The sequence below is a fragment of the Sorex araneus genome, chromosome 2, assembly GCF_027595985.1.
Source record: "Sorex araneus isolate mSorAra2 chromosome 2, mSorAra2.pri, whole genome shotgun sequence".
Taxonomy (NCBI): domain Eukaryota; kingdom Metazoa; phylum Chordata; class Mammalia; order Eulipotyphla; family Soricidae; genus Sorex; species Sorex araneus.
In genome coordinates this window covers 246357569-246372982 of record NC_073303.1, presented here as the reverse complement: position 1 = coordinate 246372982, position 15414 = coordinate 246357569, and the positions used below count along the sequence as shown (strand labels likewise).

General features: G+C 46.5%; 1 protein-coding gene and 1 pseudogene across 1 annotated transcript; both read left to right on the top strand.

Moving 5' to 3' along the window:
• The first annotated feature begins 874 nt into the window (after positions 1 to 874).
• LOC101544277 (olfactory receptor 18-like) lies at positions 875 to 1876 on the top strand. Its single transcript, XM_004615017.3, has one exon. The coding sequence runs from the start codon at positions 875 to 877 to the stop codon at positions 1874 to 1876; it is 1002 nt and encodes a 333-aa protein (XP_004615074.3).
• A 10547-nt stretch (positions 1877 to 12423) lies between these two features.
• On the top strand, positions 12424 to 14805 carry LOC101544018 (putative gustatory receptor clone PTE01; annotated as a pseudogene).
• The last annotated feature ends 609 nt before the right edge of the window (positions 14806 to 15414 follow it).

Sequence of the window (15414 nt, the reverse complement as noted above, 5' to 3'; positions counted from 1 at the left end):
TTTGAGCATTGTATAACTGAGACTTTAACCTGAACGCTTTATAACTTTCCACATGGTGAATTAATAAAAGAATTAAAAAAAATAACCGAATGTTCCTAAACCAAAATTAGAGGGAAAGAATACATAACTTCTCTTCCCAGTTGGAACTGTCACCCTTATATTTCCAACTACATTAGCACGAAAAGTTCTCAAAAACTCAATGGTGGACACTGAATACTCACCTTGAGTATTTATGACCTTGAGTCATAAATTAAAATGATAACATTTGGCACTGACAGGAAGTTCCTACCTTCATGTTGCTTTGATTTTCACATTTTTTGGCATACCTTATCACCCAAGGTGTAAGCTCTTCCCCCTGACCTTGAGTGTTGCATGAATCTGCTTCATGTCCTGCTGTTGAAGTCAGAACTTCTTTTGTTTGGGGGGGTCACATCCGGAGATACACAGGGTCACTCTTGGCTTTACACTCAGAAATTAATCCTGGCAGTGCTTGAGGGACCATATAGGATGCTGGGAATGGAATCTGAGTCAGCCGAGTGCAAGGCAAATGCCCTCCCCTCTCTACTGTCACTCCTGCCCAGAACTGATGCTACCTTAATATGAGACTAACATCTAAGGACAGTAGAGACAAGGACCAGGAAAATCTCTCCATGGTTGGAAGCCTGTCTTATGAGCCGGGGGAGAAGGCAACAGGAATAGAGAAGGGATCACTATGTCAATGAGGGTTGTATGATCGCTTGGGATGGCAGATGTGTGCTGAAAGTAGATAAAGGACCAAACATGATGGCCTCTCAGTATCTATATTGCAAACCATAATGCCCAAAAGTCGAGAGAGTGCAAGAAGAAAACTATCTGCCATAGAAAAAAGGGAGGGATGAGAAGGGTGGGTGCATGTCTGTTAGTCACGCTCATTGATTTTCCCCAAAGGTGTCTCTGCCCCGTGGACCCACACAATGTCACAAGCACCGTAGAATTCCTCCTCCTGGGCCTCTCCGATGATCCCCGAATACAGCCCCTCCTTTTCGGTTTGTTCCTGTCCATGTACCTGGTCACCATCACCGGGAACCTGCTCATCATCCTGGCCGTCTGCTCAAGCTCCCACCTGCACACGCCCATGTACTTCTTCCTCTCCATCCTGTCCACAGCGGACATTGGCTTCACCTCCACCACGATACCAAAAATGATTTGGGACATCCACACTCAGAGCAGGACCATCTCCCATACCGGCTGCCTGGTGCAATTGTCCTTGTTTAATCTTTTTGGCTGTATGGACAGTGCCATTTTAACCGTGATGGCATATGATCGCTTTGTGGCCATCTGCCACCCCCTGCACTACCCCATCATCATGAACCCCCGCCTCTGCAGCTGGCTGCTCCTGGCATCTGCTTTTATGAGCCTGCTGGACTCCCAGGCACATTGTCTGATGATGTCACAGCTTACCTTTTGCACCCACGTGGAAATTCCTCATTTCTTCTGTTACCCCCCTCAACTTCTCAGGCTGTCCTGTGGGGACACGTTCACTGATAACCTATTAATGTATTTTTTCAGTGCGATCTTTGGTGGGGCGCCAGTCTCAGGGATCCTGTACTCTTATTCCAGAATCGTGTCCTCTGTTTTGAGAGTCTCATCCACAGGTGGTAGGTCCAAAGCCTTCTCCACCTGTGGCTCTCACCTGTCCGTTGTTTGTTTATTTTATGGGACAGGCATTGGGGTGTACCTCACCTCAGCTGTCTCCCATTCTCCCAGGAAGGGGGTAGTGACCTCTGTAGTGTATTCAATGGTGGTCCCCATGCTAAACCCCTTCATCTACAGCCTGAGAAACAAAGACATCAAGAGGGCCTTCCAGAAGCTTCTCAATAGAACAACACAATCTTAAACTTTATGTTACCTTTATCATAGAATAAAAAACGTTGTTATCGAGTTGGAGCGATAGTACAGTGGGTAGGCATTTGCCTTGCATGTGCTGACCTGGGTTCGATTCCCAGCGTCCTGTATGGTCCCCCAAACACTGCCAGGAGTGACTCCTGAGTGCATAGCCAGGATTAACTCCTGAGCATTGATGGGTGTGACCCAAAAAGAAAAAAAAAGCTGTTATAATATCAACCATCATATATCAGCAAATTGGATGCCCTGTTGACACCATTTTGTAACAGGTTCTCATATCACTTAGTTTACCTGTCTGGAAACTGGCGAGGGGGAAGCTTATTTTGTCTCTTCTTGTGTAAGAATATGAATGTTCTAGAATCATATAACCCCAATAACCCCTCATAACACATTACCCCTATAATGTTATGTATCTGTCACCTATGACCCAGAAATCACGTAGGAAAGCAGACTTGCCTCCCTTCTTTTAATTAACTGAATCCCCATGAGATACACAGTTACCAAGTTGTTCATAAGTGGGTTTCAGTCATACTGTGTTCCATCACCCTTTCCTTCACTACTGTACAGTTCCCTCCACCAATGTCCCCATTTTCCCTCCCCGAAGCCTGCATCCACGACAAGCATTTCCCGCCCCCCCCCAGTCCCAGCCCACTGCCTATCTCCCCCTATTTTTGGGCATTCTGGTTAGCAATACAGGTGCTAAAAGATTATCATGTTTGGGCCGGAGTGATAGCACAACAGGTAGGGTGTTTTACTTGCACGCAGCCGACCCGGGTTCAATCCGTGGCATCCCATATGGTCCCCCAATCACCACCAGGAGTAATCCTGAGGACAGAGCCAGGAGTAATCCCGGAGTATTGCTGGGTGTGACCAAAAAAAAATCAAAAGAAAAAATATTATTATGTTTGTCCCTTTACCTCCTTTCAGCACTCAGTTCTTGTTCAGAGTGATCATTTCCAACTATCATTGTCGTAGTGGTCCCTTCTCCATCCTAACTGCCCTCTTCCACCACCTCTTGTAGCAAGCATCCAACCATGGACCATTCCGGCTTTGGGCCCAAAATCGCCTTTTAAGAAATATAAATATGATGGGCTCGATTCCCAGCATCCCATATGGTCCCCCTGGGCGTGACTGACAAAAACAAAGAAAAAGAAATATCAATATCCGAGTGCACATTTTTGTTACCACTTTCGTGTTCAAGAAACCTCGGCTTTGATTTCATCTAAGGCTATCTCTGTGGTGGCAGATAATGTATTTCAATTTTTTTCTTTTTCTTTTTGCATCCCAGGAACCGACCCAGGGCTTCACACATGAAAGCAAATACTCTGCTGCCAAACTCCATCCACAGCCCCCAGATCTTCATTCTTAGCTTCACATAGGGAGTTTCTGGGTTCTGTTTGCCTTGACTATTCTCTGGGGTTACAACAAATGGTTCCTGTGGAACTATAGGGGGGTGGAATTAAACCTGGGGCTCTTGAGGGCAAAGCAGGAGCTGATGCCCTTTGAACTGTCTCTCAGTCCCATCTTCTCTAAAGATGACTTCATGGAGCGTGCTGAATGTAGACTATAGACTGAACACAATGGCCTCTCAACACCTTTATTGCAAACCACAACACCTAATTAGAGAGAGAGAACAAAAGGGAATACCCTGCCACAGTGGCAGGGTGGTGTGGGGAGATGGGATTGGGGGGGTGGGAGGGATGCTGGGTATATTTGTGGTAGAGATGGGCACTGGTGAAGGGATGTGTTCTCGAACTTTGTATGAGGAAACATGAGCACGAAAATGTATAAGTCTGTAACTGTACCCTCACTGTGACTCACTAATAAATAAATTTAAAAAATAAACTAAATTTGCTGCCATGGAGAACATAGGACCCATAATCTCTCCTGGTCTAGCTGGAGAAAGACCAACAAAAGGAAATAACTGGGCAGCAGTCTCAATGTGACAAATAAATTCATCCTATTAATTTAAATAAATAAATAAAGATGACTTCGTGGGCAATGCAGAAGAGAAACATGTCTATTAATATCCAAGGACAGAAACAACAGGGACCAGGGGCTGGAGCGATAGCACAGTGGATAGGGCATTTGCCTTGCATGCGGCCGACCTGGGTTAGATTCCCAGCATCACATATGCTCCCCTGAGCACCTCCAGGAGTAATTCCTGAGTGTATGCGCCAGGAGCAATCCCTGAGTGCATGAGCCAGGCATAACCCCTGTTCATCACTGGGTGTAACCAAAAAATAAAAGAGAGAGAGAGAAAATTTTAAATTTTTTTAAAAAAGACAGTCCAGGAGGACTGTTCCATAATTGGGAACTTGCCATAAGTGTGGGGGAGAGGGTGGCACAGGGCAGTTAGTATGGAGAAGGGACCAGTATGACAATAATAGTTGGAAGTGATCACTATACAAGAACTGAGTGCTGAAAGTAGGTAAACGGATATGTATCACCAGCCATAATGCCCCAAAGGATATTGATAGAGGAGGAGGAGGAGGAGGAGGAGGAGGAGGAAGAGGAGGAGGAGGAGGAGAATGGGCAGGGAGGTAGGGGAACTGGGGACTCTGGTGAAGGAATGGGTGCCTGAACATTGTATGAGTAGATCTCAATTAGAAACAACTTTATAACTTTGTATCTTGCGGTGATTTTATTAAAAATAAATATTTTTTAAAAATTGGAGACCGGGGGGCTGGAGTGATAGCACAGCGGGTAGGGCGTTTGCCTTGCACGCGGCCGACCCGGGTTCGATTCCCAGCATCCCATATGGTCCCCTGAGCACCGCCAGGGGTAATTCCTGAGTGCAGAGCCAGGAGTGACCCTTGTGCATCGCCAGGTGTGACCCAAAAAAAGCAAAAAAAAAAAAAAAATTGGAGACCGGAGGGTAAAGAGAAAGTAAAGTGAAATTTATCAGCTACACAGGTGGGGTGGGAGGCAGCGGGACTGGGGGGGTAGGGGGAGGTTTACTGTGGTTCTTGGTGGTGGAATATGTGCACTGATGACGGGATGGGTGTTCGAGCATTGTGTAACTGAGACTTAAGCCTGAAAGCTTTGTAACTTTCCACATGGTGATTCAATTAAAAAAAAAGAGAGAGAGAGACCAGAGGGGAGTGGTTTAATGCAAGAAAAAGTGCTAAATGGTTTTCTGCCGCCGCGCGAGATCGATCCCGGAGGCAACTGAACCACTTTGGACAGGAGCAGCGCCCCCAAAATGCCTCCAAACTGTGTGCTCGGAGCTACTGGCCCAGGCGCTGCCAGCGAGTGATGCAATTACCAAAAGAATTTTCCCTGGACTTCATATAGAAATCCAAAACCGCACGGCTGCTATCGCAGCCGAGCGACCTAATATCTCTTGATTGTCAGCAACGTGTAAATGTTCCTTTTTAGCAGGGCTTACCGTGGGGGGAAACTCCAAACAATAGTACTGAGTTTTTTGTTGAAGGATAAAAGATTGTAGCGATAGAATTTTAGGCAGAATTTTCCCTGGACTTTATATAGAAACCCAAAGCCGCGAGTCCGCTGCCATGGCTGCGCAACCTAATGTCATCTAATCATCAGCAATATGAAATGGTTCCTTTGTAATGGGTTGGACTTTGGGGGGACCATAATAGGGTTAAAGTTTGTAGTGACGTGTAATTTCTGGCTGTACTTTCCCTGGACTTTATACAGAAATTCAAAGCCGCGAGGCCGCTGCCATGGCCGCGCGACTTAATGTCATTTAATCATCACCAATATGAAATGGTCCCTTTTTAAAGGGTCGGACTTTGGTGGGAAATCCTAACAAGAATAGTAAGTCTTTTGCTGAAATATTGAAGGCAATCAAAGTGGTAGCCATCTCTATAGACTGAACTAAGCCATATCCCCACGCCGGCTGAGAAGAAATATCCTTCTTTCTCGGGAAGAAACACTGCGTGGCATTAACCATAGTATGATGTCCATTAAGCTGACACGGACCTGGTGGCGTGGGAATGGGATACAAGGAAATAAATTATTATGTACTTGGAACAGCGGGACGCTGGTGGAATCTCGAGCCGGGGCCAATACCAGCGTATTACTTTTGGTTCCAGAAACTGCTTGCAGACATTCTACCAGACTATCAACTAAGCCAGAGCCCCACGCCGGCTGATGACAGGAAATAACCATCTTTTTCGGTTTTTTTTCCCTTTGTCAGGCAGCGTGGTAATTACTAAACAGGCGTGAACTCGGTGGCACGGGACGAGGGGGGGAAAAAATAGAAAAGTTATGTAACAAACAGCGGGACTTAATATCTCTACATTCTCAGCAATGGAGAACTATCAAATGCTTCCTTGACAGTAGGACTGTCTTTTCTTTTTTGGGGGGAAACCCTAGCAACAATAGTGAGTTATGTGTTGAAGCATGGAATGTAACCAAGATAAAGCGTAAACGAAGTGAAACTTATCACTTACAAGGGCGGGGACAGGGGGGCGGGAGGGGGCGGGAGGTATAATGGGGTGGTTGGTGATGGAATATGGGCACTGGTGAAGGGAAGGGCATTTGAGTATTGTATAACTGATATAATCCTGAGAACTATGTAACCCTCCACATAGTGATTCAATAAAATTTAAATAAAAAAAAGAAAAAGTGCTAAATGGAGAGAACACCGAACGAAGAATATTGAATTTGATTATCAGATTTAAAAAGAGATTTTTAGACAAACAAAAATATGTCAAAGTCCATAAGCCAGAATCTCAAAATTTTGTTTCTGTTTTGGGGCCACATCTGGCAATGCTCAGAGGTTACTCCTTGGGTCTGCACTCAGGATAATTCCTATTACTCCTGGTGGTGCTCAGGGGACCCTATGGGATGCCAGGGATCAAACTCAGATCAGCTGAGGACAAGGCAAGCGTCCTCCCTACTGTACTATCACTCCAGACCTCAGAAATTAAATTAAATTAATTAAAATAATTAAATTAGAATAAATCATTTGAAAGTAAACTACATCTTATAGTTGGTCTCACCATTTCTGTTATCATAACTGAGGTAGTAGAGGATGCAAATAAAATTAGAACATTCCAGGGGAGAAAAATCATAGAAATATATATTGGAATTGGACCCCAGAAGCCAAGGGTACAGGTGAATTCTCTCTGAGAAAAAAAAAGGTCCACCAAGATCTGAAGGTTAAAAGTAGGTAAGGGATATTCTTGATAATCTTTCAGTATCTATATTGCAAACCATGATGCACAAAAGGAGAGAGAGAGAGAGAGAGAGAGAGAGATAAAGAAGAGAGAGAGAAAGAGAAGAAAAGCACCTGCCATAAAGGCATTGGGGGGGTGGGGAGTGGGGGTTTGGGGGGACCTGGGGACACTGGTGCTGGGAAATGCACACTGGTGGAGGGATGGGTGTTGGAACACTGTATGACTGAAATCCAATTATGAACAGCATTGTAAGGGTCTATCTCACAGTGATTCCATTAAAAAGTTAAAAAAAAATGAGAGCCTTCTTCCATGCCTTCTAGTTGTGTTTAATTTCCATACTTTCTTCCTCTGTTCCTATTAGGAGGCCCTCAGAGATTGGGCTAACAAGAAACAGGGCTTCTCACTATTCCTCCTGTGTGTCAATCCCTCAGGGCCATGCAGGAGAAATAAGGACTCAGCCCCACAGCCTGCAGCGTTTTTCTCAGTGAGGCTCCTACCTGAGTCCCTGTTCACCATCACCATCACCTGTGCAGGTGCCTGACTTCGCCTTCCTCCCCGTCCCAAGCACGGAGTCTCAGCTCCCATCACTCACAAGGGAGGAGAGAGCCGGGGGCCCCAGCTCCAAGCATGAGCCAGCAGAGACCCAGCAGAGGCCAGTGAGTGGTGAGGGGGAAGGGGAAGGGGAGGGGAGGCTGGTCCTGACTCATGACTCCTCACCCAGACAAGTGGGACATGGAGGCAGATCTTCCCTGATCACCCACAAGTGTTCATGGAATTGGTGATACGCATCCTAGTAATGGGGGAAAGTGCCAATAATATCACAAAGACTCCCGTTAAGACCCTCATGACAGTCATTTTGGTTTGGTTTGGTTTGGTTTGGTTTGGTTTGGTTTGGTTTGGTTTGGTTTGGTTTGGTTTGGTTTGGTTTGGTTTGGTTTGGTTTGATTTGGTTTAGTGTGGTATGGTGCTCAGGACTTACTTCCCAACTCTGCGTGCAGAAAACTCATGGCAGGTCTTAGGAGATCCTATGGGACGCCAGTGATTGAACCCAAGTTGGCCATGTGCAAGGCTGGTGCCCTCTCCACTGTGTTATCACTCCCAGCCCTCCCAGTAGACGGGCTGGCGTTGGTTTTAAATGCTCATCTGCGTCATGGCTCAGGAGATGGTGTGTTGTGCCCGAGTTTCAGATCCCCAGTAGTGGAGAGATCAGATCATGCAAAAGCAAAGGAACTTCATTGCTAGCTCGAGTCTCCTCCAAGTCGCATCCAACACAGTGAAGCCCTGACGAGGACCCCGACGCCGGACAACAAGCGGTTTATATAGGGCTCACTGTTAAGAAGCGATTTAGTACTGGTCTATTTTTAGCATCGGCCCTATTGCACCAGCAATCAGCAATTAGACAATCGTTTCCAGTAACAGAAATAGTGTCTAAGGAGGGGACAGTGACCCCTCACGACTGGCCAGACCCCACTGCCCAGCTCCTTATCTTGGCAAATGACTCAACTGGGAGTTTACCAGAAACTGCAAGTCCTGCTTCGGGGAGACAGAAATTGAGGCCTCGCTGAGACTTCCTGCTAGCTGCAGCCTGTCCTGGCGTCTGTTTCGCCCTCACAGCAGACAGCATTGTCATTTCCATTTGCTCATTTGACAAGTTGGGGACAAACCAGAGCATTACGTGTTTTCACTGAGTTAACGTGGGTTTGGGAGACGGTCTACATTTTGATGTTTTGTAGGACCAATCTTGACATGGGACCATTTAGAATTTTTTTATTTTTGCTTTTTGGGTCACACCCGGCGATGCACAGGGGTTACTCCTGGCTCTGCACTCAGAAATTACTCCTGGTGGTGCTCAGGGGACCATATGGGATGCTGGGATTTGAACCCGGATCGGCTGTATGCAAGGCAAACGCCCTCCTTGCTGTACTATCGCTCCAGCCCCCAATTTAGAATTTTTGCTTTATCCTAAGTTTGAAAATAGGGGCTGGAGTGATAGCACAGCGGGTAGGGCATTTGCCTTGCACGCGGCCGACCCAGGTTCAAATCCCAGCATCCATATGATCCCCTGAGCTCCGCCAGGAGTAATTCCTGAGTGCATGAGCCAGGAGTAACCCCTGCACATCTCCGGGTGTGACCAAAAAAGCAAAAAAAAATTGAAAATTAAAAATAGGTAAAAATTGGAACTGAACAGACACCCAGAGTTGTGTCCTGCTAGCTCCGCTTTCCCTTCTGTCACTCGGGTCCGTCTGGATGTACTGCTAAGAAAACTAAATGACTGGCGTGTATTTCAGTCCCCTGCGCTGGCAAGGTGCTGGGCTTGGAGTAAGCACAAACACGAAATCTTTATCGAAAAACTCTGTTGAGGTTCCAGAGCACTAGGACAGAGGGTGGAGTGTTTGCCTTGCACATGTTTGATCCCCAGCACCCCATAAAAGCCCCCTGAGCCCACTAGGAGTGACCCCTGAGCTTGGAGCCAAGAGGAAGTCCTGAGTACCACCAGGTGTGGTCGAAACACACACTAAGAAAATCAAAATACAAACTATTGAATTTTTATTAATTTCCATGAGTTCACAGAACACCCAGGCTTCCTCATAATGTATCTCTCCTGGGGCTGGAGTGATAGCACAACGGGTTGGGTGTTTGCCTTGCACACGGCCGACCCGGCTTTGATTTTCAGCATCCCATATGGTTCCCCGAGCACTTCCAGGAGTGATTCCTGAATACAGAGCCAGGAGCTACCCTTGTGCGTCGCCGGATGTGACCCAAAATGCAAAAAAAAAAAAAAAGTATCTGTGATTCTCTCCAATTTTTTGTGGTTTGTTTTTGAACCCTATTGAGTGTTGCTCAGGTCTTACTCCCAGCTCTGCACTCAAGAATCACTCCTGACAGTTTTCAGGGCCATGTGGACTCCAGAGATCAGATCCCGGTTGGCCACATGCATGGCGACCACCCTACCCACTGTACTCTCTCTCCAGCCCTGATTTTCTCCATTTTTCACATGTCATCTAATGCAAACCGGTCTGAATAATATCCTCCTGTCTCTCCAGCCTTCTAGAGGGACATTTAGTGTCCCTGAGAGGGGGGTTGTGTAAAGCTTCAATTTGCAGCTGAATCTGACGACAGCAGTTGATAACACAGGAAGCTGGTATCTGGAATTGGCATCTGGAAGTGGGGTTGGCACAGAGTACCGAGAAAGATCGGGTGTTTGTCTGGGGAGATAATTTTTCAGGGAGTTTGTGGCAGTGTTGAGCTAAAGGGCAGGACACGCAGGTGAGTGAGGCATTATTGATTGGTTTGGAGACAAGGTTTACACATTGGGTGACCAGAATATTATCCACGCTTACACATTGGGTGATCAGAAATGGCAGAATAGTGCTCTGCAAAATAAAGAAAACAGCAGGAGATGGGGAAGAGGAAGGTTTTTGTCCCCCAGTACAAGACTTGGGGTAGCTGAGTGCTCATTGTCCATTGTGATCTTTTGACAGCTAAGAATGATGCTTCAATGGGCTATTAAAGTCCAATAACAGTTCCAATGATAAAGGTGAGTGTGTATATTAGCCCTTCATTTTTAAGAAGATTTTATCATTTTTTTCCATTGTAAAAATTCTTTCTGTAGATTTGGAGTTCCCAGGGAAGAAGTTAGTCTATCTCTAGTTAAGTATTAAGGGTCTTCTTCCCTATCTTTTCTATTTCCTTTATTGTGTATTTACATTTTTGTCCCTGGATAAATCTTAAAGGAAATTCTCTCTGAATTGCACCAGTTCATATATTTCTTACCCATGAACTTCAATAAAATTATTTTGTGTTGGGGCTGGAGCAATAGCACAGCGGGTAGGGCCTTGTAACCGGCCCACCCGGGTTCAATTCCCAGCATCCCATATGGTCCCCTGAACACCGCCAGGGGTGACTCCTGAGTGCAGAGCCAGGAGTGACCCCTGTGCATCGCCGGGTGTGACCCAAAAAAAAAAGAAAAGAAATTATTTTGTGTTAGTTACCTACTGTGTGATAACGGTTTTTAGCTGGTGTGTAGCACAGTGGGTAGGGCATTTGCCTTGCTTGCAGGTGACCAGGGCTCGATTCCTCCGCCCCCCTTGAGAGCCCGGCAAGCTATCGAGAGTATCCCACCTGCACGGCAGAGCCTGGCAAGCTCCCTGTGGTGTATTCAATATGCCAAAAACAGCAACAACAAGTCTCACAATGGATGCGGTTACTGGTGCCCGCTCAAGCAAATCAATGAACAACAGGACGACAGTACAGTGTACAGTGCAGTGCTTAGCTGGTGTGGGTCATCTGTGCTTCAAGATGGTTTGGCCAAAATCTTTTCCCGTGTGACACAAATGCTGTTTGTGTTGGCTATTTCTGTGCTGCTCTGAATCTGGAATGCTGTTGGGGCAAAGGCAAGAGCAGCAGCAGTAGATTAGGTTTGTGAATATGTTGCGGACAAGGCAAGCGCCCTCCCCACTGTACTATCGCTCTAGCCCTCAGAAATTCCACTTCAAAGTCTGGAAATCTAGAATAAAGCATTTGAAAGTAAGCTACAGTGGCTGGAGCGATAGTACAGTGGGTTGGGTGTTTGTCTTGCGTATGGCCAACTCAGGTTCGATTCCCAACATCCCATAGGGTCCCCCGAGCACCACCAGGAGTGATTCCTGAGTACAAACCAGGAGTAACCCCTGAGCATCGCCAGGTGTGACCAAAAAAAAACAATATATATATATACACATATATATATATATATATATATCACGAAAATCCCGTTAATCACCGATTTCTTGGTCGGGCTCAGTAACCTTTCATTTTGTCCTTTCCTTGAGATCTTAGAAGGCTATCTCGACTCAGCCCTCCCAATGATGTCGCTCTGGGGGCTCTTTCAGCGTCAGGGGAATGAGATCCAGCTTGTTACTGGATTTAGCATATGAATACACCATGGGAAGCTTGCAAGGCTTTTCCATGTGAGGAGGAAACTCTCAGAAGATTGCCAGTTTCTCCCATGATAGGCGCTACTGGGAGCTTGCTTTTAAGTCTCTCGCTGGATGTTGGCCATTGATGGGATTACACACACCTGGGTTCCTCTGCCGGTACCTTCATGCGTGAGGCCTGTCCGAACGTGTGGAGAGGGGCCTCCAGCATAGCTGTAGCTAGGTTCCAGTGGTCTTCGGCTGTCAGGAGCTCTGCTCAGGGTGGGGAAGGAAGCTGGAGCCCATCCCCTCTGAGGGGTCCCTGGGGAAGACAGCCAGGCCTGCGGGCAAGAGACTCTCCTATATATATATTTATATATATATGTATATATATATATATATATGCTACATCTTCTAGTTAGTCTCACCATTTCTGTTATCATAACTAAGGTAGTTGAGGATGCAAATAAAATTAGAACATTCTAGGGAGAAAAATGATAGAAATATATTTTGGAATTGGACCTCAGAAGCAGACCCCGTAATGCAGACCGGCACAGGTGACACACTTTCTCACTCTCACTCTCTTTCCCTCTTTCTCTCTTCCATTCCCTTTGTTCGCTTTTTTCTTTTTGCCTTTTTGGGTCACACCCGGCCATGCACAGGAGTTACTCCTGGCTCTGCATTCAGGAATTACTCCTAGCAGTGCTCAGAGGACCATATGGGATGCTGGGATTCGAACCCAGGTCGGCTGCGTGTAAGGCAAACGCCCTCCCCGCTGTGCTATAGCTCCAGTCCCCCCTCCTTTGTTCACTTTGTACATCTTTCTTAATTCCCACTTTATTCTCCCCCCTTCCCTTCCCTAATGACCACTCTTTCATGAGGGAACACCCAGTAATCCAACAGACCGTTATTAACACACACTTGTCCCAGAGGATCCACAGGGCACCAAACTGGTTGATCCACAAAACCAACAAGAATTAAGTTATTTCCCCTGGTACCAGTATTAGTGTTTATTCTAAGAGCTCCAGCTTCATTCTAAGACTTCAGTCTTGAAATAACATCACATGAGACTGACACCCAAAGACAGTAGATACAAGGGCCAGGGGGATTGCCCCATAGCTGGAAGACTGCTTCATGAGCCAAGGGGAGAAGGCAGATGGAATAGAGAAGGGATCACTAAGAAAATGATGGCTGGAGGAATCATTCGGGACGGGAGATGTGTGCCGAAAGTAGATAATGAACCAAACATGATGACCTCTCAGTGTCTGTGTTGCAAGCCATAATGCCCCAAAGTAGAGAGAGTATGGGGAATATTGTCTGCCATAGAGGCAGGGGGAGGGTGGGAAATGGGGGGGTATGCCTGGGATATTGGTGGTGGGGAATGTGCACTGGTGGAGGGATGGGTGTTTGATCATTGTGAGATTGTAACCCAAACATGAAAGCTTGCAACTATCTCATGGTGATTCAATAAAATTTTAAATTAAAAAAAAAAAATACTTCAGTCTTGATCTAGATGAATAACCAGACCGGGACCATGTCAAATAAATCCCCAATACTATACTCAGGCATCTAAGACACACAATGATTTGACCTGTGTGAATCAGGACCCTGCTGTGTGAAGAAAGTCTGTCATGGGGCTGGAGAGATAGCACAGCGGGTAGGACGTTTGTCTTGCTCGCAGCTGACCCGGGTTCGAATCCCAGCATCCCTGAGCACCGCTAGGAGTAATTCCTGAGTGCAGAGCCAGGAGTGACCCTGGTGCATCGCCTGGTGTGATCCAAAAAAAAAAAAGTCTGTCACAACCAAGAAAGAGAGCTAAACATCTGGGGGATTCAACTGTAATTACTGTATTGGTGAATTGCTTAAATCCAAAATACACACAGTGCCAGGGATCTGTACGTCTACTAATCACTCCCACTTATTTTCCCCCAAGGTGTCTCTGCTCCGTGAGCCCACAAAATGTCACCTGAGCCGTGGAATTTCTCCTCCTGGGGCTCTCAGACGATCTTCAAGTCCAGCCTCTCTTTTTTGGCCTTTTCCTATTCGTGTACCTGGTTGGCATCACGGGGAACCTGCTCATCATCCTGATTGTCAGCTTTGACCCCCATCTGCACACGCCCATGTACTTCTTCCTCTCCATCCTGTCCATGGCTGACATTGGCTTTATCTCCTCCACGGTGCCAAAGATGATTTGGGACATTCACACTCAGAGCAGAGCCATCTCTCATGCCGGCTGCCAGGCACAGGTGTCTCTTTGTGTTCTTTTTGGCTGTTTGGACAGTTTGCTCCTCACAGCGATGGCATATGATCGCTTTGTGGCCATCTGTCACCCCCTGCACTACTCCGTCATCATGAACCCCCGCCTCTGTAACTTGCTAGCTATGGCGTCTGTTTGCATCAGTCTGTTGGACTCACAGTTACACAACTTGACGGTGCCACAGCTCACCTTTTGCAGCCACGTGGAAATTCCTCTCTTCTTCTGTGACTTCCCTCTACTCCTCAGCCTTGCCTGTGGAGATACATCCACCCATAACCTACTCATGTATTTTATCACTGCAATCTTTGGTGGTGTACCGGCCTCAGCAATTTTTTACTCTTACACAAGAATCGTGTCCTCTGTTTTGAAGGTCTCATCCACAGGGGGGAGGTCCAAAGCCTTCCTCACCTGTGGCTCTCACCTGTCCGTTGTTTGCTTATTTTATGGAACAGGCATTGGGGTGTACCTCAGTTCAATAATCTCCCATTCTCCCGGAAAGGGGGCAGTGACCTCAGTGATGTACACAACTGTTGTCCCCATGCTCAATCCCTTCATCTACAGCCTGAAAAACAAGGACATCAAGCAGGCCTTCCAGAAGCTTCTCAGTAAAGCAGTCTAATTTCAGCTCCTGATTTTAGTAAAGCATTAGAAATGATTGCAAAGTTAATATTGACAACTACATTTCCTCCTCCATCCCACGCATTTTACTCAAATACTTATTTTTACATTTCCCCACCTTCCGATCCCATAAGTGCCAAGTTTGCTTCCTTGAACTCTTAGTAACAGTGAGAAAGGGGCTGGAGCGATAGCACAGTGGGTGGGGCATTTGCCTTATACAAGACTGACCCAGATTAGATTCCCACCATCCCATATGCTCCCCGAGCACCGCCAAGGCTGATTACCTGAGAGCCAGGAGCAAATTCTGAGCATCGCTAGATATGCCCCCTGAGAAAAACAGTACGTTATGGATTCTAATTCATGAGTGTGGGGGCTACACAAAATTACTAGGGCCACCAGGACTACACCCAGTGTTGCTCAAGACACCTGGGACTGAACTTGACTTTTTTTTTTTGGCTATATGGATCATACTCAGAGACACTCAGGGGTTATTTCTGGCTCTACACTCAAGAATTACTCTTGGTGGTGTACAAGGGACCCTATGGGATGCCAGGGATTGAACTCAGGTGACTCGGGTGAGGCTGACACCCAAGGACAGTAGAGACAGGGC